The following is a 20,973-nucleotide window of genomic DNA, read 5'->3' as shown; positions in this document are numbered from 1 at the left end:
TTCTTTTGACTATCTATGATGTTAACAAATCTTATTGTTCCTAGGAAGAATGTAAACATGGTTATGCTCTAGGTTATATCTCGGACAAAGGCTAATATCTGGAAGTAGATAAGAGTATTGAACATCTGTCAAATTTCAATGGATGAACTGGTTGAAAACAATGTCTGAGTTGGTTGACAATGCATTGTAATGAGAGAGATGTTTGTTGATTCAGGGGGGACGACAATTTCACAAACCTATTGGTTTCTACCCGTCAGCCCTTTTTTTCCCCGGAATTTGTTGTTGCTGCAAATGTGACAAAGGTGTGAATTCTGTTATATCAACAAGTCCGGAAAAAAAATAACGAAAATAAATTTCCCGCTTGGGCTCAATAAAGTATGATTCTGATTCTGATTGATGTACCAGGTGCTCCCCGAGATACAAACAACTGATAACTGATGTGTAAATGCTCATAATGTGCCGTATTGTGTTTGCAAGCTCATATTTTGAACTGCACACCACACGTGCCTATTTTCCCTTTCTGCCGGAACCCACGTCGATCATCAATTCTCCATACGTACATCACTCATCTCCTTCATCTTGACTTCACTATACTCATAAGCAACTGTATATAGAATATATACAGTTTAGATTTAGGGAGGACCTATATGGAGAGCTCTGACCCCATTAATAAAAATGCAAATTACACAAACATGTAGAAACTAGAAACTGACATTTGTTTGACATTGAACATTTATTACATACGTATGAACATACCTTCATTAGATATCTATTAGAACATATATTCCAACAGTTAAATTTAAGTAATCCCACCTGGATTGGAAGTTTTTTTTATGAACCCAAAAACTTAAGTTCTGTAAAAAAAAACCGCTTGTCATCAAAAAATCTTGCCTGTATGTGTGAACCCTCTTGACAGTGTTTCATCTATGCCTGAATGCTGTACTCTTACACATTGTTTAGAGTTACCTGCATCATGAATCTGCAGTCACTCAAAATAATTATTTCCTAAAATTCTCCCTGCATTGTGACAAAAGAGGGTTGTATCTCCCCCTACTGTTTTTACTGTAAAATCACTACTGCACATCACTTCACAGTGAGAACACACTGTCTTTTGTTTCCAGTAAATATAAATAAATATTTCTGTTTCACTTCATTCCTTCCATGCAAGTATGCAAAAATATACCCACATTGTGCATTCCCTGTAGATTACAACATGCTCTAGTTCTTCCTAATTCATAGATACTGGTGATTTCACATCCTCAGCACATGACATAAAAAGGAAGTGAAAGACAGACATCATGAATGACTCCAATTCTGAGTCTGTTCATTTTCCTTTTTATATGTTAAAACCACAATCAAAATTGATGGTACTATCTGATTATGGTTCTTTATGTTAAAGTGAAACGGTGGTTTAATTTACGTTCTTGTTAATGAATGACTTAAGTGTACTTGGGATGTATCTTTCGGTTGGATTTGATTTTGCCAAAATGAACAATTTGATGAGTTTTTCTTTTCATTGCGTTACAAAATTGACACACTGAATAACGTAAGAGCTGTGTACTATTGTATAACCATGCTATATTTGATTTTTTTAAAAATTGTTTTGCAATCCTGGATTAATATTTCTTTGTTCTATAGATAAAACACTATTTCTCTGTGATAACTGTGACTGAATTATTACACCAAAAGTTTTTTTCATTGTGATCAACGTTGTTATGTTATGTTACATTATGTTACATTATGTTATATTTTATGTTATGTTATATTATGTTACATTATGTTATATTATGTTATATTATGATGTTATGTTGATGTTATGTTATGTTACATTATGTTATATTATGTTATATTATATGTTATGTTGATGTTATGTTACATTATGTTACATTATGTTATATTATGTTATATTATGATATGTTATGTTAATGTTATGTTATGCTGTTTGTTACATGTACGTGGTGAGTTTCATTCATTTACGCTGCGTATGCAACGATGCGACATTTCAGACAGTGACAAAAATATTTCTTCTTCGTTAATTTTTTTTAAATTTTATCAGTAAGACCGTTTGTCTAACATTTAGATCAGAATACTGTCTACAACCGTCCAAGGCGGAACAATAACACCTTAATTACAACTTCGCTGTTGTATTTCCGTGAACGCATCATGACGTAATGAGGGCACGGCCATGTAAATGTCACGTGACTCGTGTGACACGTGACAGTCTGGACTAGCTCGTCAACATGGCTGCATCACCACAGTGAGTTACATCTTTTCTGGCAGCGCTTTGCTTATAAATATGTGGCTATTCAATTCTTTACATTTAGTCCCACGTTAATTATACACTTTATTCATGATACACCTTATCTCACCATAACACCGTAAGGCGGGTGAATCCTGGCTAACAGTGCGCTCTGAATTGACTCAGGCAAATGAATGGTTGTCTATAAAGAAATGTACTGTATGCTGATTTTAAAGATGGAAGCTGAAAAAGGAAGAGAGTTGCATGACTTTTAGGAAGGAGCTTAGACAGGCTCTCTGTGGTCAGGAGGTGCTTCCAGATGAATGAAGTATTTGCAGTATTTTTGGTCAAATGAATATATTTAAAAGTTTTTAAAGTTATTAAATTGACCAGTGACGGTCACTTTCTGATATACTTCCTTCTGCCCCATGAGTACGTGTACACTTTTATTCTAGTTTAGCTGTAGTGCAGACGCTAGATTAGATTACGTTATAACGTATGATACAAAGGCAGTATGACGCAGTTATAACTGTTGGTTTTGTTTCAAGTATAACTGGATATTGTAAGTGTTTATGAAACAGAAAGCATAATCTATCTCTGGAGAGATGTGTTGTCAGCCTTTGAAAATGTAATTTGTGTTTATCTGACGTATTCTATTATTACATTCCACTTCAGAGCTGTGATGTATTATACTTGTCGGTGTGTTACTATGTACGTCCACCAAATACCTTCACAACCATTGCATATAGAAAGATTGAGAAAAAAACAAAACTAGAGTCAATGCAGTCACAGACCTCAACATCCCGTGACAACCTTGAATCCAAAATTTTACCCTGACCTACTTGCATAGGTCAAAGATCAAAGCTAGTGCTCTGACCTACTTTCATGGATCAAATAAGGACTTACTCACACTGGCCTTCTTCCTCATCTTTCTATCTTATCCAGCTCCTGAGTGTACAAAAGTTAAAATTTGACCTTGACCTAGTTTTCTCAAGGTCAAGGTCATCATCTCATTTTCATCCCCTTTGCTGCCCGAGTAATGTGCTTTTTGTTTCATCTTTCTATCTGCAACGGTTGCAAAGATAGGCCAGTGTAAGACCAAGAATCAAAGCTAGTGCTTTGATCTACCTATACACTAGCTTTGATCTATTGTCTTACCCACACCGGCCTATCCTCAAAGTATGTCAGGGTGAGTCGCGGGATATTACAGTCTCTGACTGTCTTCTTCTTCTTATTATTATTATTACAATTTGTTGTTTTGAAAAGTGCAGTGTGTAATTATAAAAGTAATAAAGAAGTTAATAGACTCGCTAAGGTCCAAACTTCCACTTGCAGAAACATCACGCTTGCTTGTAAGATTCCACTCTACTGCCAGTTATCTGGTGTTTGGTTTGTATTCCACGACATCCAGTGTTCCATATAGATTACAAAACAAAGAAAAAGATAACATTTAAACAAATCAAATCCAACAGTATAATCATGCAAGCGACACAAATCAAGCGTTACCTAATACTGTTTCATTCAAAGTGGCTGTAGGTCATCACCCAGTGGCCCTTTTGTGCAGAGGCCCTGCGGCCTACATAGAGCCTAAACTCTGTTTTAGTAGTTTGACAAAGTGAGAACAAAAGGGTTCTTGGCTCGGTTCAGTGGAGCCTATGGAACTCTGAATCTTCTTTTTGATGGTAGAAGCGTGTATTCTTCAAATACAACATGAGAAGGGCCAGATAAAACATTACCTGCCAGAGACAACATATGTTTAGTGTATGCTGCTTGTAAATGTATGTGTTTGACCTATAATCTTTGGGCAGATATTTAATAGTCTGGCCAGTTTGATTTGAAGCTGAACAGAGGTGAATGTAGTAAGAAGACGAAGAAATAGATCCAAGCATTCTGGAATGGATGGAGGAAAGTGTCAGGTGTGTTATGTGACAGAAGAGTCTCTACTAGAATGAAGGACAAAGTTTAAGACAGTGATGCGGCCATGGTGTATGGATTAGAGATAGTGCCACTGAAAAGAAGACAGGAAGCTAGGCTGGAGGTGGCAGAAATGAAGATGTTGAGGTTCTTTCTAGGATGGATCCTATCCAGGTTGGATAGAGTCGGAAGCGAAACGAAAAGAATGAAAAGAGAGAAACTGTACCAATCACAGATTCTGTACAACATAACAGTCTATTATAGCTTGGAAAACTAATACCAGAATTTGTTTGTTTGCTCCAGATGATCTTAGTCTGATCTTGTTGCTGTACATTTCTCCAGATATAGTCTATATGTGCACTCCATTATAAAGTTGCATCCACATACCGTAGATACCTAAATATTTTTATGAGGAAACAATGTACAGAATAATTCCTAATCCAGTTCTTTATATGCATATCTGAATATATCTACTGAAAACTATGAATTCTTGGAACAGTTGTATAACATATTCTTATTGTCATATAATCCATTAATATATGTTACAGTAAAAATGTTTATTGAAATAGATATCTCAAACATATTTTTATTATATTATGACCCAGGCAAAATTAGATGATTAAATCTGGAAATCACGAATGAGTGAAGAATCAGACGAAACCTTTTGAGAAATGAACATGTTAACCTGTAACAACCTGGAAAATCACCTGACAATGAATAATTCCAAAATCCTTGAACCATGGAATATGATTAGGTTATTGATTGACTTTTGGTGTAGTTCAAGCTGAGTCAGATGCATTTGTTATCAGTAAAATTATTGCCTGAGACCAAGAGTTATAACTGAGACCAGCAAAAAAAACCAACATGTCTATTTATGTCATGACACTCCTTGAAGAAGGAAGGGCAGTGGTTTATCTGCTTTTCCAGTCTGAAATATACTGACCAGATAATGAGGAATAGCTAGAAACATCCAGATTAACTAAAAATATTATTAGATTCATCCCCATGTTTTGTGTGTGTTCATCTGTGCTTGCATACAAGAATAGATAAATACTGTCTTTAATCCTGAAGGAAATTTGGGATAAGCATAAATCAGACCAACTCAAACATCAGATGAAGTTAATCAAACTGCAGCTGCGATTAATTTTTGTGACTAAGTACTAATAAAGCAGAAAATAGTTGATGGAGCCCTCAGTGAAGAGAAAATTGTTATTTTTGGCTCATGCTCATTATGACAGCACAATCCTAATCTAGAGCCAGTCCTTCAGTTGAGTCATTCATTCTGTCTCCCTGTTCATTCAGACCCATCTACTGGCTGGGTAATGACACCCTAAGGGTGTCTGCTGACCTGTTTGCAGAGAACCGTCGACGACTGTGCAAAGGGTTGAAAGCCAAAGACGGAGTGGTTCCAAAGTCAGTGGTGGTGCTGCAGGGAGGAGAGCAGAAGCAGAGATTCTGCACTGACACAGACCTTCTTTTCAGGCAGGTAGGTACTTTGAGTTTACTGGTATTGGCGCAAAACTCTGCCTGAAGTGGGGAACATGGTCTTGCATTTATTTATCCATCAATCTATGATCCCCAAGCCGGCAGCTAGTTTAAGTCCCTCAAGCACATCCTGTGTCCGTCTTCTCTCAGCTGGTTGTGGCATCGATCCATAAAAGTACCCGGAGGCCATTCAGTTAAGGTGCCTCATAAACCCCTTCCAGCTTCTTCTGTCACCCCTAATTCTCTTCCATGATTGTGCATCTGGTCACATGCTTATTAATGCAAATATCTAATCAACCAATCACACAGCCATTCAATGCATTTCAGAATGTAGTTAAAGTCAAGTTGATCTGCTGAAGTCAGACAAAACTGAGTGGAGAAGAAAGATGATTAAGTGATTGAGAATGAGGTATCAGTAATAACAGATGGGGAAGATTGTTTTGTACTAATAGAAGCAGAATGAAAGCTGGATCCGTTTGGAATTTTGGTCCTATAATACTAACCAAATATTGTTCAAACACCGCAGCCTGTCTGAATGTTGTTATCAGGTACTTTCCTTTATGACCACAGTGTACCCATATTCTCATGGATACTTCCAGGTGACACGTTAAACATGACAATCAGTTCATAGTTTTTCAAATGTACTCTACAGAGACTTGATCCCAATCTAACAGCACGTTTTGCAATGAGGAGAAATGAGAAATTGGCATCATGGATGAGCTGTGGATGCCAAATCTGCAGCAGCTGGATAACAGTATTATGTCTGAGTGGATCAAGAAAATCATGTGTTTGATAAATCATATTGAAGTGCTGAAGACTTAAAAAATGAATCCAATTCTGTGAGCGAAATTTCCTCTAACTTCCTCGTAGCAAGATGTATATGAACAGTGGTCAGTGAGCGTTATATATGCCAGCATATCGGCAGAAAAATCCCTCCTGTCTAAGTTTATTCCAGCACTCCTGGGTAAGGTTATTACAAAAATCAATTGGCACATAAAAACATTTGAGTTGTTTGTTGAGCTCTGTATTCACCTTGAACTAGCCTGACCGGTCCAACATCTTTCTTTTTCTTATTTAATAACCTGACAAGAATTAGCTCTCTTGTCACACTTGCTGCCATAATCTCCATCACTAATACTCTGGTAATTCTTTCCTTTCTGCAGGAGTCTTTCTTCCATTGGGCCTTCGGAGTAACCAACTCTGATTGTTATGGAGCCATTGATGTGGACTCCGGCAAATCCATTCTTTTTGTTCCAAAACTGCCTGAAAGCTATGCTACTTGGATGGGCGAGTGAGTCGGCACTAATCTTCAAAGAGCTTAGCACATGGCCAGCAGTCACCAGCTGCTGGTCCGTAGCTGAGAGCTATAACTTGAAAGGGCTGACAAAGTTATGCGTTACATAGATGCATCTTTTACGCCGAACATGTGTGTTCAGCTTATTGTCATTCCACTGATAACTATAGTTGTGTCATTACTTCAACCACTTCATGCATATTTCATTAAACTGACAGCAATGCCTGCTGCACTATTTCCAGTCTGCATTCTATAAATGTATACAATTTAACCAACTTTATCTTTAGTATTCATTTTTGAATTACTCACACTCTTGCCAATGATCTGAAATGCCCCACTGGCAGGGCAGTTTTTAGTTGACATGAAGTTACAGTTGAACAAGACTGTTTTACACATTTTGCTACAAGGTTAACTGTATGAGGGCAGGTTCTGTGCACTGTGCTACATACAGTACTACAGACTCACTGCTGTTTGTGCATAAGATTGTGGATCTACAGGTCAAGACTGACTGGATCGTTATTAGTGAAATGGATTTGTTGTATGCCTTCAGCTCCTCTTGTGTTGACAAAATCGGTAATTTTTTTTTTATAGAGACTGATCTTTTAAAATATGGAATGAGAAGAAAGGGAATCGGTGGGAAACATCCCGTGAGTCTAAGGGCTATGATGACTCCATAAAATGTTTAGCTTCTATGTTGATTCATTTTTCCATTTCACAATTTTCATTTCATTCCATACAACATTCGTATCAATAGACAATTAAAGTTACCAACTTTGCAATCCGTGGTTGATTTAGTAATTTAACAGATAAGTTCATCATCGTTTGTGCTCAACCATCAGCAGCAACACACAAAAAAAGCAGCTTAGTTTAGAATAGAAGCATGAAACACACATACAGTCTGTTTGTTTCTCACCATTCAGCTTGTTCTGTTGTAAAAACCCAAGCATTACAGAGTTCTTGCTGCTGTAATACTGCAGGCAGCCATGTTTTTACATGGAGTTTTACCTCTGCTAATGCTAATAATTTTGTGACTTTCCATTAACCTCGTTCAGAGGGAGCTCATTGCCCTTCATGGTGTTTTTTATTTGAAATATTCTGCAGATACAGACACAGAAGTGTGAAAATTTGGTGTGACAGTATGTGCCGATCATATTCAGGCCTATTTCTCATGATCAACAACTCTATGGAGAACTGATTATTATCAGCTGTTTTGCATTAAAACGAAGACTTTTTAGAGAGCATCACAACCTAAGAATCACATTTCAATCATCTGTATAATAAATCTTTTCCTTACACGTGTTTTGTTGTGGAATTTGTTTACAGGATCTTTCCCAAAGAGCATTTCATGAAGAAATATGCCGTTGATGAGGTGCACTATACCTGTGATGTAAGTCTGTGTGTTTGTGTGTATGTGTGTGTACGTGTGTGTGTGTGTGCACACGCAACCGACCAACCAACCGTCTTTCTGTGCAGTTACCTGAACGAAAATGTTCAGTCTCTGAGCTATGGTAAGTTACAGCCAAAGGGCATTTGTCCTTTCATTCTCTGTTTTAAAGGTGAAAGTCGTTCTTCTTTTGTTTGAACTGTCTGGTAACAGACACTCATGGTTACCACAGCAGGACCAATTTCCAGTGTGAGGTTTTTCTCTGACCTCATGCATTTTTAGTGGCAAGTAGAGACCTGCACCGTCTACCTCTGTGCAACTAAAGACATTAACCATAACTGTCACGAGATTTTGTTCAAACAGATTCTATATTGTGATTTGAGTGTGATTTTATGACAATTATGATTTTTAGGCCTGTATGCGTTTGTAAATGAGTTAGATGTTTGGGCATAGACACACATTACTGTGAGAGGAAGTGATAGTGCTGGTGGCATTTAATGACATGAGCTGCTAACAATCTGACAGAATGTAGACATTAGTTCTGTTTACAAAATGCATGAGGATCATCATACTGATATGTCATTAGCTTCAACAATTAATCAAAAATGAATTAATCCATCTCATCCAACATAGTTGCTCTTGTTATTTAAATTTAGATCCTGCAGCATTTTCTTTAACAGCCTCGTCTAAATATACATTTCTGTTAAGACATTTTGTAATAGCCTATTTTAGAGTTTGTGAAAACAGTATATTAAGTCTGACAGCAGACTCCCAGGGGAGCCATGTTAGAGGGTTGACAGCTCCAATGCTATTTTGGAAGTGTGCATCTTAGCAGATCAACATAATATATTGTGATTATAATGGCTTTCACTCAGCATCACATTACTAGAAGTTTACTTTTGAAATGGATCACACAGTTTAATATTTCTACGTTCACACTCTGACATATCAGTGATTCATGCTGACAATATATCGGATTATGTCTTTCTTGTGTGTGTATCTGGCTGTCAATTTTCCTAGTTACAGTACTCACAATATTACCTTTTTCAATCACACAACTCAGCAGCTGGTCTTTAACATTCAGGCGATTCTACCCACAGATTGACCCAAAGAGACAAGTTGTGATTTTGTCATAGTCAGGCCATGGATATATGAGCAGTTCTCTATCTGTCAGTGAGACATGGAGTGAGTCTCACACACTTATCTGTGGGCTGTTTTTCAGCAGTTAACTAAAATATAACTCATCCATTTAAAATGGTAACATCTATCAGATGGGTAAATCGTTCACGCCCACCTTGTTTGACAGCGTGAACTTATTATTCACAATATAATCATTAACACATGATAGCAAGTGTTCCAATGACCCAGTGCATGCAGTTTCCGGACTGCAAAGTCAATACCAGGAAGCCAATTTGAGTGGTGTTAATGATAATAATGATAGCAAAGTTCCATTTTTGCCACATTGTCTGTGAACACTGAGTCAGGGATCTGTTATCTGACATTTAGGCTTTTGACTGAGGAATAATAAAGTCACTAGAGGTTTGTTATGCAGTGGGTTGCTGAGCACCACAGAGGCCACGTGACTGTCGGCATCTGCCAGAGTGACCTTTAGTCTGCAGCTAGAGAGCAACAGAAAACTGTTTCTGCAGCACTTCTGCCTGTCCCAGTCTTTTAATTGCTCCCTGTGTGTTTCTTTACAGATTGCCAATGTCCTGTCCAGCATGAGGCCAGCAACTCTCCTAACTCTGGTATTCTTATGGCTTATCTGTATAGCAGAGCCACGCTGAAACAGTGCACAGCTCACCCTTACACAATCACAGCCATTTGTATTTCATATGACTAATCTTGGGACCAAGAGTGGTGTGAGAATGTTCAGTTGGCGTTACTTTTTGAACTTTTGTTTTCAAGGTCATGCAGCTCTACCTCACACTATTTCAACTTGATTTCCACTTGATCATGTTTCTACTACTCTCAAAAATACATCCATTATCAGGAAATAGATAATTAAAGTGGTTGTAAAGCACTTTCTTTAACTTTACAGGCATGACTACTTGTTGGGGTTTCCCTTTTTGCCTTTCCCATAATTTTTTTATTTTTTTTTTCCGTTCAGCGAGGACAGAACACAGACAGTGGGAGCATTTGCCGTGAAGCCTCCTTTGAAGGAATTAGCGGGTATGTTTAATTGGAGTCTTGTTACATCAACATAATTATACTTTGTTTGAGGTCGATTTTTCCTTTTATCACCAAGAAGAGAAATAACTCATAACTACTGATTGTTGCTTATTAACCTAATGCTGAATGGATTTTTTTAAAGGAACTATAATATTACTTTTGCAGAGCTAGACTTATTTTTGTTGTCCCAGTTGGACAGTACATTGTAATATTTAACAGTCTCCTTGAAGCTATGTAAACTGGAAATAACAAAACCCATTGCTTTGAGAAAGCAGAGATGCAGGTTTTACACAGTAACAATCCAATGAGGAGTAGGGATAAAAGCAGCCCTCTATACACCATCTGTTGAGAGAAAGAGGGCTCGACCGAATCACTTGACATCAATCAATTTAACAAAACACTCAGTACAGAGGAAGTGATGTAGAAATAGTGAGATTCTGCAGATAAAAGCAAGTGAAAGAAGAGTAGAGCCACAAAAGACAAACATCATCCCATGAACATTTGAAACAACCAAACAAAATCAAACTTTTTTAAATATACAGTATATTATATGTCAATACAGAGGGTTTATTTGGTTACACACTAACATTTGACAGCTGGAGCTCAACTTGTTCATTAACAGTTGATACTAAAGTTAACTTTCATATGACCCTAGTGACTGTCCTATACTGTTTTTCAGATGTCTGATAAATAAAGATGTCGCTCCAGTGTCCTTTTATTGTGATGCAGCCATTTGAGCCGTTGCATTTGTTTGGGTCCCTTGTGAAGTTATTACGTCCAAAGGTTATGGAAAATGTCTCGGCAGCATCATCTGTGTCCGCTTGAACCAGATCCATTTGGTTGATAAGGGAGGGAATGACATTTAGCTCCTGCTCGTCAGACATTTCCTTAATGTCTGCACACCTGAAGAAAACACAAATCTGTAGTTGAAGATACATTTTCAACTTGGTAGAAGTTTAAGGGTCCAAACCCGAGTTTAAACTTCCAGTGGCTGTGTTCATTTGTGCTTGGACTTTGACAACATGGGAAAGTAAATATAATGTAATGGGGGGGAGAATATATGAACAAAAAAGATCATAAAGGAAGAGATCCAATTTAACTTGTGTTTACAATGTTGCTATGTCTTGTTCTTTTTATCAGCTTCCAAGTAAACAACACTCTTTTACACCCGGTCATTGTGGAATGGTGAGTAATTGGAACATGCTTTACAATATAGGGTAAGGTGACTTTAAATCACTAAAAGATGTTACTGTAGCCTCTTCCCAATTAACCAAAGTTTCTTCAAACATTCTACGACTTTCACACTCAAAGCTTACAAATTACAGCTGCCCAGTCAGGTACTTGTGCATCTGTCACAAGAAACAGGGACTTGTTTTTTCCAGTCTGCTCATATGTAATGGACTACGTGCTTGCCTAGTGGTCCGTGGCATTAAAGTTTGCACCCTCCAGATGAATTGACATTTTCTGAAATGAGTAGAAATGCTTTTCAGGCACACCTCCTGGGGAGAGATTTGATTGAAGCCCCCTGCCTCCTCTGCTCTGTGGAGCTTGCACTGCTCTTTTTTTTTTAAGGGGCTACATTTATTACCCATTTTACTGCAAGTCAAGTCAGTCGGTTACCACTGACTTGACTGTGTGTTATTTATTTGTTGTTTGTATACATGATAATCTTCAGTATCGTGTCATATAAATGGCAGGGACTGCTTTTCATCACAAATGAATGAAAAAATGGTAATATCAGCCAGCAAGTTCTACAACTGTCCAAAAGCTTAGACTTATTTCAAAGACTATTTTACAATTTATTTGGATTTGAATTCTGAGTTTCCCCCATGGACTTTTGAGACCGACATGACTTATATGCATTTTGCCTGGGAATAATGGTCAATCATCTGTGTATTCTCTAAATCACTTGCAGTATCTTCTATAATTATTGGAAAGATTTTAAAAATTGAAAGTCTCGATCTCTTCCATCGCATTATTATATTCCTTTTTAGTTCAATTTTTGAATCCCCACTACTGTTTAGTTGTGCATTCATTGTGTTTTTTCTTGATGTACTGCCAGTTTAATGGTCATAATGGGAGTGCTAGTTTTCCATTCCTTTTTACTTTCTGTCTCCAGCCGTGTAATTAAGACTGATATGGAGCTGGAGGTCATGCGTTACACCAACAGGATTTCCAGTGAAGCCCACAAAATGGTAAGTTTCCCTTTGGCTAGATTTTCCATGTGCTGAAATTTGTGTATAAGAAATTTTCAAGCAGTCAACAATAGAAAGAGGTTGTCCGCAAATTTGATGTTCGTTGAGGTGAATTTCAAACGGCGGTTTTATTCAGTAACTCGTTTATGACTTCACTTGTTCTCTCTAGATCATGAAGCATGTGAAGCCTGGACAGAAAGAATATGAAATGGAGAGGTAAGTGGTGCCTTTTTCTTTTTTGGTAGATCTTGTTAATAATGGAGGAGACTTGTATGCCCTTGTTTGCTAACAAGACAGAAATAAACGTCTTTCGTCATTAAGATCATGTTCTATTTTTAAGCAGTGTTCAGTCATGCTAATTCGCCTTAACAAGGACAGGAAATGTGTTCATTTTAGACAGTGCTGCAATGCTGTTAAGGTCCACACAAGTGTTTGATGTCCTTCACTGCGTGATGATTAACGAATGGTTGCTGAATGAGTCGGCCTATTAAAAGTCTGTCAACTAATTAGTATTTCCTGTGATCTTTGCTCTGGTGAAATTCTTCAGCTTCTTTTCTCAGTGGATGCCTTGTTTTTTAGTTTGTTGTTGTTTTTTTCTTTGCAGCCTCTTCCAGCACTACTGCTACAATAGAGGAGGGATGCGTCACACCTCGTACACCTGTATATGTGGAACGTAAGCCTTCATTAGTCAATGCTATGAATACCCATATGATTTGTGAAGCTGCAGTAATGCTTCATTTTAAATTTTATATAAGTAGCATGTTGCAGAGGCTCACAGAGGAGCTTTCGTACTCCCAGTCTCAGGAAGATGTTCTGCTAATTTAGACCAGCTTGCATCAACAGGATGGTTCTCCGTTTAACATGCCTGCTGACAGTTTAATAAACCAAACATAAACAAAGTGTATATAGTTATGAAAAAAAGAGGTATGTGAATTTATACCGTCAGAACTAATAAGGACTTTGGCATGGAATATTTAGCTCTTAATTTAGAGAAGCTACCAGTTCAAATTCTTCATTAAATGCTGATTTCATCTAGTCACCTTTATTGTCAAATGTGCCATATATGCACGACATTCAGCACAGATGAAATTACGGTCCTCTCAGATCCTAGAAACACTTTAAAATGTAAGGAGATTTTTGTGGTGTATTTTTTATACTCCAAGAGGCAATAACCGTCAGATAAACAGCATCATTATGGATGAAGTATTTTAAACATTGGGTAATCATACCCTGGCCTTTTCTATAAAAGGCCACGTGTAATCACTACCACCTGAGGATTAGTTTTCAGTAGATTCAAGCTTTTTTCTGTTCACATTGAGAGGTTATAAAGAATTCGGACCCGATGACTACATTTATTATGAATTCATATTTTAACATTGGCTAATCATGCATTTGCTTTTTCTATAGAAGGCCTTGTGTAATCACTACTACCTTAGGATTAGTGCTCAGTGGATTCAAGCTGTTTTTCTGTTCACAGTCAGAGGTTATAAAGAATTTGGACTCGAAGACCACATTCATTATGAAAAGTACATTTTGTCTGGATTTTCAATTTAAGAGGACATTGAAAACTGTTCCCTCTATTGAAATACATTTATTAAAATCGTGTGAATTTTGTGTGAGTTATGAATTACAGTAGTATCTCAAGTTTAATTAAGTTGAATTTCCGTGACTGAACCTGTACATAAAACAACTGTACTAAGTCAAACAACATTTTCCCATTTAAAACATCTAAAATCATTTTAGTCTGTTCCAGCCTTGCAAAAAAGCCCCAAACACATCTGTTATGAGGTGTTTGGGGTTTTATGACATAAAATATATTTTTTATCAACCAATAGACATGCATACTTTGCCTGTGCATAATTTATTATCTATAAGTTACGTAAATAATGATATGAAAAGAAAAGTATAAGTCTGAAAAGAAAAATCAAAAGTCACAAGTACACTCAAGCCTGTGACCTTTGGTTTTACTCTACAAAACCAAAGGAGATACGGTGTGAGCTGTTGTTTAATCCATCCGCCAACACATGAAAAACAATGAGATATGTTCCATCCATCCGCCAACAGGTTGGAAAGAACAAAATGCAGTCTGTTAATGTTGTATCCATCCACCAACTTATAGTGGTGTCCCGAAACATGGCTCTTTTCTCGGATTTTGCTCGTATGTCAATCAAAAATATGGACAGAGTGATGGTTCGTATCTCAAATGAATCGTAGGTCAACGAACCTTACATCTCAAGGTACTACTGTATTTACAATGCTCATGTGTCGTCTCTATCCTTATATTGTGTTACTGCTTAATAACAGGGGTACTAACTCTGCCGTTCTGCACTACGGCCACGCTGGGGCTCCGAATGACAAGACAATTATGGATGGGGATATGTGGTAAATAGCCTTCAGTGGTTTTTCCCTTTTTCAAAAACACGCAAATCCAGAGCACTGAACATTTGATTAAATTATCTTTGATGTTTTGTCCCTTGCAGTCTGTTTGACATGGGCGGAGAATACTACTGCTACTCCTCAGACATCACCTGCTCCTTCCCGGCCAATGGAAAGTTCACTCCAGACCAGAGGGCCATTTATGAGGCTGTCCTCAAAGCCTCCCGAGCCGTCATGGCTGCCATCAAACCAGGTTATTTTAGCTTACTAATTAAATGTTACTTTCAAATATGTGTGTATAATATATATGTATCATAATCTGTTGTTGAGGTGTGTGTGTTCACATTATTCCAAATGTTTTCAAAAGAAAACTGTGATGTAATTCAATCATAAGGAGGATCAAGTATCTTCAAAAACAAAACACTCAATCCATAGTGATCCTTGGAAAAAACAGTGAACTCTGCAGACAAAATGACAGAAAGCATATAAGACATGGTTTGTTGGTGAGCGACCCCTAGTGGTAGAAACTACATACTGCTCATTTAATTGGAAACTTTTACAGCATTTTGCAGACGTGATCTGTTGTCAAATATTTACTAAATTAATAACCATATTGGCTGAATTTTGCCTGAGTCACGTTAGGTTTTCTGAGCATTTGAACAAAGCTGTTTTATTTCAATAATGGTTGTTGGGGTCTTCCAAATGATGTTTTGTAAATAACACCTCTAACCGTTTAATATTGTCTCAAAGGTGTGAAGTGGACTGACATGCATCGCCTGGCTGATCGGGTTCACCTAGAGGAACTGGTGAAGATCGGTATTGTTAGGGGCAGCTTGGAGGACATGTTGAAGGTCCACCTGGGCGCCGTCTTCATGCCTCACGGACTGGGACACCTGTTGGGCATCGACGTCCACGATGTGGGCGGATACCCTGAGGTGAGACTGATGACTTAATCTGAAACTGTCCAAAAGATAACCAGCCAACAACTAAAGTTTTAATACTTAAAGACTCCAGTTGATGGAAAGAGAAAATGCACATGTGGTCCTTTTAATATTTATGTGTCATCAATAATCGAGGCTCTGACTGCAGAAATAAGAGCTGAACAAAAAGAAGCCAAGCTGCTGGGACAAGATCAGGATGAGGGCAGGAGGGGTGGAAGCTGAAATGTTGTCGGGCCTTTGAATTATGATGTTTTCAGAATAACAGAAGACTATTAGTACTCGGAAGGTGCTGTAGAATGAGTGTTTAACATTATAATGTGTTTGCATGGGAAATATACTGGGGAATAGGGCTTATTGGAACTCATTCAGTTTGTCAGTAGCATCAAAATTAGACTGTGTGTCAAAATTTGGCAGTTTTCTTTATCTGTGAGGCTGTGGTTTGAACAAACTTTCTTTGTGTCCAGGGGCTGGAGCGTACTAATGAACCTGGTCTGAAAAGTCTTCGGATGGGCCGGCTGGTGGAGGAGAGGATGGTTCTCACTGTGGAGCCTGGCATCTACTTCATTAACCACTTGCTGGACCAAGCTCTAGCCAACCCTGCCCAGAGCTGCTTCATCAATAACCAAGTGCTGGCTCGCTTCCGTGGCTTTGGGGGGGTCAGTTTATAAAATTCTCTTTTGTCATTTGTTGGATTGACTCAGAGGGGTTCAAGAAAAGAATCAAGTCACCCTTCGGAATAATGACAAGAATCAACTACCGTAACGGTGAAAAGGACTCACCAGAGTGATCTTATTATCTGGTTATTTGTTCATGTATTGCTGTCGGCTAAATTTTTCAGTGTTAGTCTAAATGCTAATAGTAGTATAATATAATATTCTATAAGCAAAAAAATATTAAGTAATGCAAAGTAAAAACTAAAAAAAAAATTAACTAGAACCAAGGCAGTCATGGACTGCAACGTCCCCTGAATTCAAAATTTTACCCAAAATTTAAGGCACTGGTAGTTCTCAACATAGCACAACTGGCTCCGAGAGGCTGCTCAGGGGTCGCCACAGCGAATCAGTTGCCTCCATCTAACCCTGTCTTCTGCATCCACTTTTCTCACACCAACTACCTCCATGTCCTCTTTCACTACATCCATAAACCTCAGTGTACAGGTGTGTCAGGAATGGCATCTGACGTAAAACTTGCCAAATCAAGCATGTGAATCATGGCAACTACAGACAAACAAAGCTGATGAGCCATAGAATAAAGCTACGGGAAAGAGTGGTTGAAGCTAGACTAAGGGCAGAAGTGAGCATTTGTGAGCAGCAGTATGGTTTCATGCCAAAAAAGAGTACTGTGGATGCAAGATTTGCCTTGAGGATGTTGATAGAGAAATACAGAGAAGGCCAGAGGGAGCCGCATTGTTTTTTTGTAGATACGGAAAAATCTTATGACAGGGTGCCATGAGAGGAACTGTGGTATTGTATGAGGATGTCTGGAGTGGCAGAGAAGAATGTTAATACGGTGCAGGACATGTATGAGGACTGTAAGACAGAGTCAACAGTCCAGAGCAATGGAGAGTGTGGAAAAGAGGTGAAGAAGCGTGTACAGGCAGGATGGAACGGGTGGAGGAAAGTGTCAGGTGTGATGTGTGATAGAAGAGTTTCAGCTAAAATGAAAGGAAAGGTGTACAAAACTGTGGTGAGACCAGCGTTGTTGTTTGGTCTAGAGACAGTGTCACTGAGGAAAAGACAGCAGACAGAGCTGGAGGTAGCAGAGATGAAGATGCTTAGGTTCTCTCTGGGAGTGACCAGGAAGGATAGGATCAGGAATGAGTACATCAGAGGGACAGCATATTGTTACTGTTATTGTTACTGTTATTATTATTGTGTTGTTAATCTGTACATGCGGTATCTATTGCTTCGTCTGTCCACTCCTGGAAGAGGGGTCCCTCCTCTGCAGTCTTCCTGAGGTTTCTCCCATCCATTTTTTCCCCTGTTAAAAGGGTTTTTGGGGGGAGTTGTTCCTTATCCGATGCGAGGGTCGCACTGCTTGCAGTGCACAAAGGTCAGAGGGATATCGTCCATGTGCAGATTGTAAAGCCCTTTGAGACATTGCTTGTGAATCTGGGCTATATAAAAATAAATAAACTAAACTAAACTAAACATGTTAGAGGTTTGGAGATAAAGTCAGAGAGGCCAGACTGAGATGGTTTGGACATGTCCAGAGGAGAGATAGTGAATATATTGGTAGAAGGATGCTGAGTTTTGAACTGCCAGGCAGGAGAGCTAGAGGAAGACCAAAGAGGAGGTTTATGGATGTAGTGAAAGAGGACATGAAGGTAGTTGGTGTGAGAGAAGAGGATACAGAAGACAGGGTTAGATAGAGGCAATTGATTCGCTGTGGTGACCCCTGAATATCCCTGAGTATCCAAGGTATGAACCCTGATGCATTGAGATGCTTACAGAGACAACAACAGACAGCATCAAAAGGGGGAGATGAGTGTTGGACATGTGCAAATGTTGCGGCGCTGCTTGTCGGGGGTTGTGGCGGAAGGAGGGACTGCAGTCAGACATGGCGGCGTGCATTTGTTTGTATCTCCAAATCTTCACAAGTCAGATGTTCATATCTTGAGGACCCTGTATTCATAAATACATTTCTAAACTAACACATGTCATTAATACAAATGGATATAATGTGACTAATTTGTGTAGCACCTTTTTAAATGTCATGTCAGAGCCACCACGATGAAGAAAGTTCTTGAAATCTTAGATAAATTGCTGAAATTGCAGGATCTCTAATGAGCCCAGAACAGCTGTTCTACAAAGTTTGTTAGACATATATTTATGATTTTTATCATTTGGCATGTGCCATGTATATAGTTTCCAATTGCTAACGTTCAACATTTTAATTCTGATGTCTACATTTTTGCATTGACTGAGTACGCCTCAATATGTTTCCTGCTTTGATGCCTCTTTCCATGTCCCTGCTGTGTTCAGGTTCGCATTGAAGACGACATTGCAGTGACAGCTGATGGTATTGAGCTGCTGACCTGCGTCCCACGTACGGTGGAGGAGATCGAGGCCTTCATGGCTGCCTCTGCTAAACCCTTCAGCCCTGTCGTCGATGACAAACCTGTGTCATGAAATCTCTGGAGGAAATTCCTTGCCAAAAAAATATTAATAATAATGATATCACTTTCAGTCTCAGTTATACAGCTAAGCAGAAGATCACAGAAAAGGAATAATTTCATAAATTTTCTACTATAGAGAATCCAGATTTTGAAAATCATGATGGATATCTGTAGTAACACACTACTTCAGCCGCTACCCTAACATGAAATTTTCTTGCATTATTTTAAACAATGATGTTTTTAAAAAGCTGTGCATTGAATAAAATATTTTAATTTACAACTGTGTCCAGCCAATTCCTGTTTGTTCATTTATTGGGTATTTTATGAGCATTCTCTTGGTAATTATTCCACCTCTTTGAAACGGAGCCTTAAATCAACATATATTAAGTTGAATGATTATACTTGTAAGAACTCTAATGAATTATCATCCATTATATTGAAAATGTTTTGCACTAATATTTTTTGGCTGATTGTCAGGGCAGACTCCCACCAAAGTGGAAAGATGTGGTCATGAACTGAGGACACCCATTTACCTGAGTTATTTCAAACCTTTGCCAAATTCCACAAAATTTGTGGAGGTCTGGGGCGTGAGTCAGAAAAGTAAGATTGTTCAGCTCTGCTTGAGGTATCTGATTTACAGAGTGCTTCTATACTTAACAATCTGTTCTATTTCAATGAGTCTCACATGAGTTTCCTGGACCAAATTTAAAAGCCAGTTTGCTATCTTGGTACAGTCAGTATCACAATAGTTTCCTTTCGTGTAAATCAGTCATGAACATTAATTAACTCACGAAGCGAGATCAAGTACCTAACTCAGAATTAGATTTAACTGGCATGTGAAGAACATATCCTATAAAATGCATCCAAAATATTTTGAAGTTAAATTAAATGAAATTGTTTGCTATGGTGATGGACAGGCTGACAGATGAGGTTAGACAGGAATCTCCATGGACTATGATGTTTGCAGATGACATTGTGATCTGTAGTGAGAGCAGGGAACAGGTGGAGGAGAAGCTAGAGAGGTGGAGGTTTGTCCTGGAAAGGAGAGGAATGAAGGTTAGCCACAGTAAGACAGAGTACATGTGTGTGAATGAGAGGGACCCAAGTGGAAGAGTGAGGTTAGAGGGAGAAGAGATCAAGAAGGTGGAGGATTTTAAGTACTTAGGGTCAACAGTCCAGATCAATGGAGAGTGTGGACAAGAGGTGAAGAAGCGTGTACAGGCAGGATGGAACGGGTGGAGGAAAGTGTCAGGTGTGATGTGTGATAGAAGAGTTTCAGCTACAATGGAAGAAAAGGTGTACAAAACTGTGGTGAGACCAGCGATGCTGTTTGGTCTAGAGACAGTGTCACTGAGGAAAAGACAGGAGGCAGAGAAACAGCGTTTCATTTATCAAGGTCAAGACTGAAATTTACTATGAAAACTATGTGCTGTAAATTAACACACAGAAAATTTAAAGATTATGAGCATTCTACTGCAGTATTTCTTTCTTAAACGCTAACAACAATATTACACATTCTGCTTTTATTTAGCATTGCTTTAAATTCAGCTCAGATAATGCTGCTATTATGCAAAAACATCCTCATTTGAGCTATGAAATTTCCCAAAGGACTATCTATTGTGCTCTTGCTTTTTCTCTTGTGCCGTTTGACAGTGCTCATAAATATGACATGTTGTATTCAGGTATGGTGGGTTTCCACTGCCTAATTTTAGCTAGTCAATATGAACTGTAAACAATTACCGACAGAAACAATAAATGATATACATAGGCTACAAAAAGACATAATTTTCAATATTTTTAATTCATGAATTTAATATTGAATGTGATGTGCAATAGAAGAGTTTCATGTAAAATG

The 20,973-nt window shown here is 38.2% G+C and overlaps 1 protein-coding gene across 1 annotated transcript; it reads left to right on the top strand.

The window, feature by feature from the left end:
* Window positions 1–2,202: 2,202 nt before the first annotated feature.
* Window positions 2,203–19,382, top strand: pepd (peptidase D). Its single transcript, XM_068322218.1, has 15 exons — window positions 2,203–2,257; window positions 5,456–5,639; window positions 6,802–6,929; window positions 8,256–8,319; window positions 10,017–10,064; window positions 10,427–10,488; window positions 11,629–11,673; window positions 12,608–12,683; window positions 12,853–12,899; window positions 13,288–13,356; window positions 14,988–15,065; window positions 15,164–15,312; window positions 15,810–15,994; window positions 16,465–16,656; window positions 18,985–19,382. The coding sequence occupies exons 1-15, from the start codon at window positions 2,241–2,243 to the stop codon at window positions 19,129–19,131; spliced, it is 1,491 nt and encodes a 496-aa protein (XP_068178319.1). The 5' UTR covers window positions 2,203–2,240; the 3' UTR covers window positions 19,132–19,382.
* Window positions 19,383–20,973: the final 1,591 nt, after the last annotated feature.

Source organism: Antennarius striatus, chromosome 1 (genome assembly GCF_040054535.1).
Source record: "Antennarius striatus isolate MH-2024 chromosome 1, ASM4005453v1, whole genome shotgun sequence".
NCBI lineage: Eukaryota > Metazoa > Chordata > Actinopteri > Lophiiformes > Antennariidae > Antennarius > Antennarius striatus.
Note: the sequence above shows the minus strand (reverse complement) of the source record. Positions and strands in the feature narration are given on the sequence as shown.

Excerpts from the sequence above, each read along its gene's own strand:
- pepd (XM_068322218.1), top strand. Across the intron at positions 6,930-8,255 it reads TATGCTACTTGGATGGGCGA|GATCTTTCCCAAAGAGCATT; the intron begins GTGAGTCGGCAC and ends ATTTGTTTACAG. Across the intron at positions 12,684-12,852 it reads CCAGTGAAGCCCACAAAATG|ATCATGAAGCATGTGAAGCC; the intron begins GTAAGTTTCCCT and ends TGTTCTCTCTAG.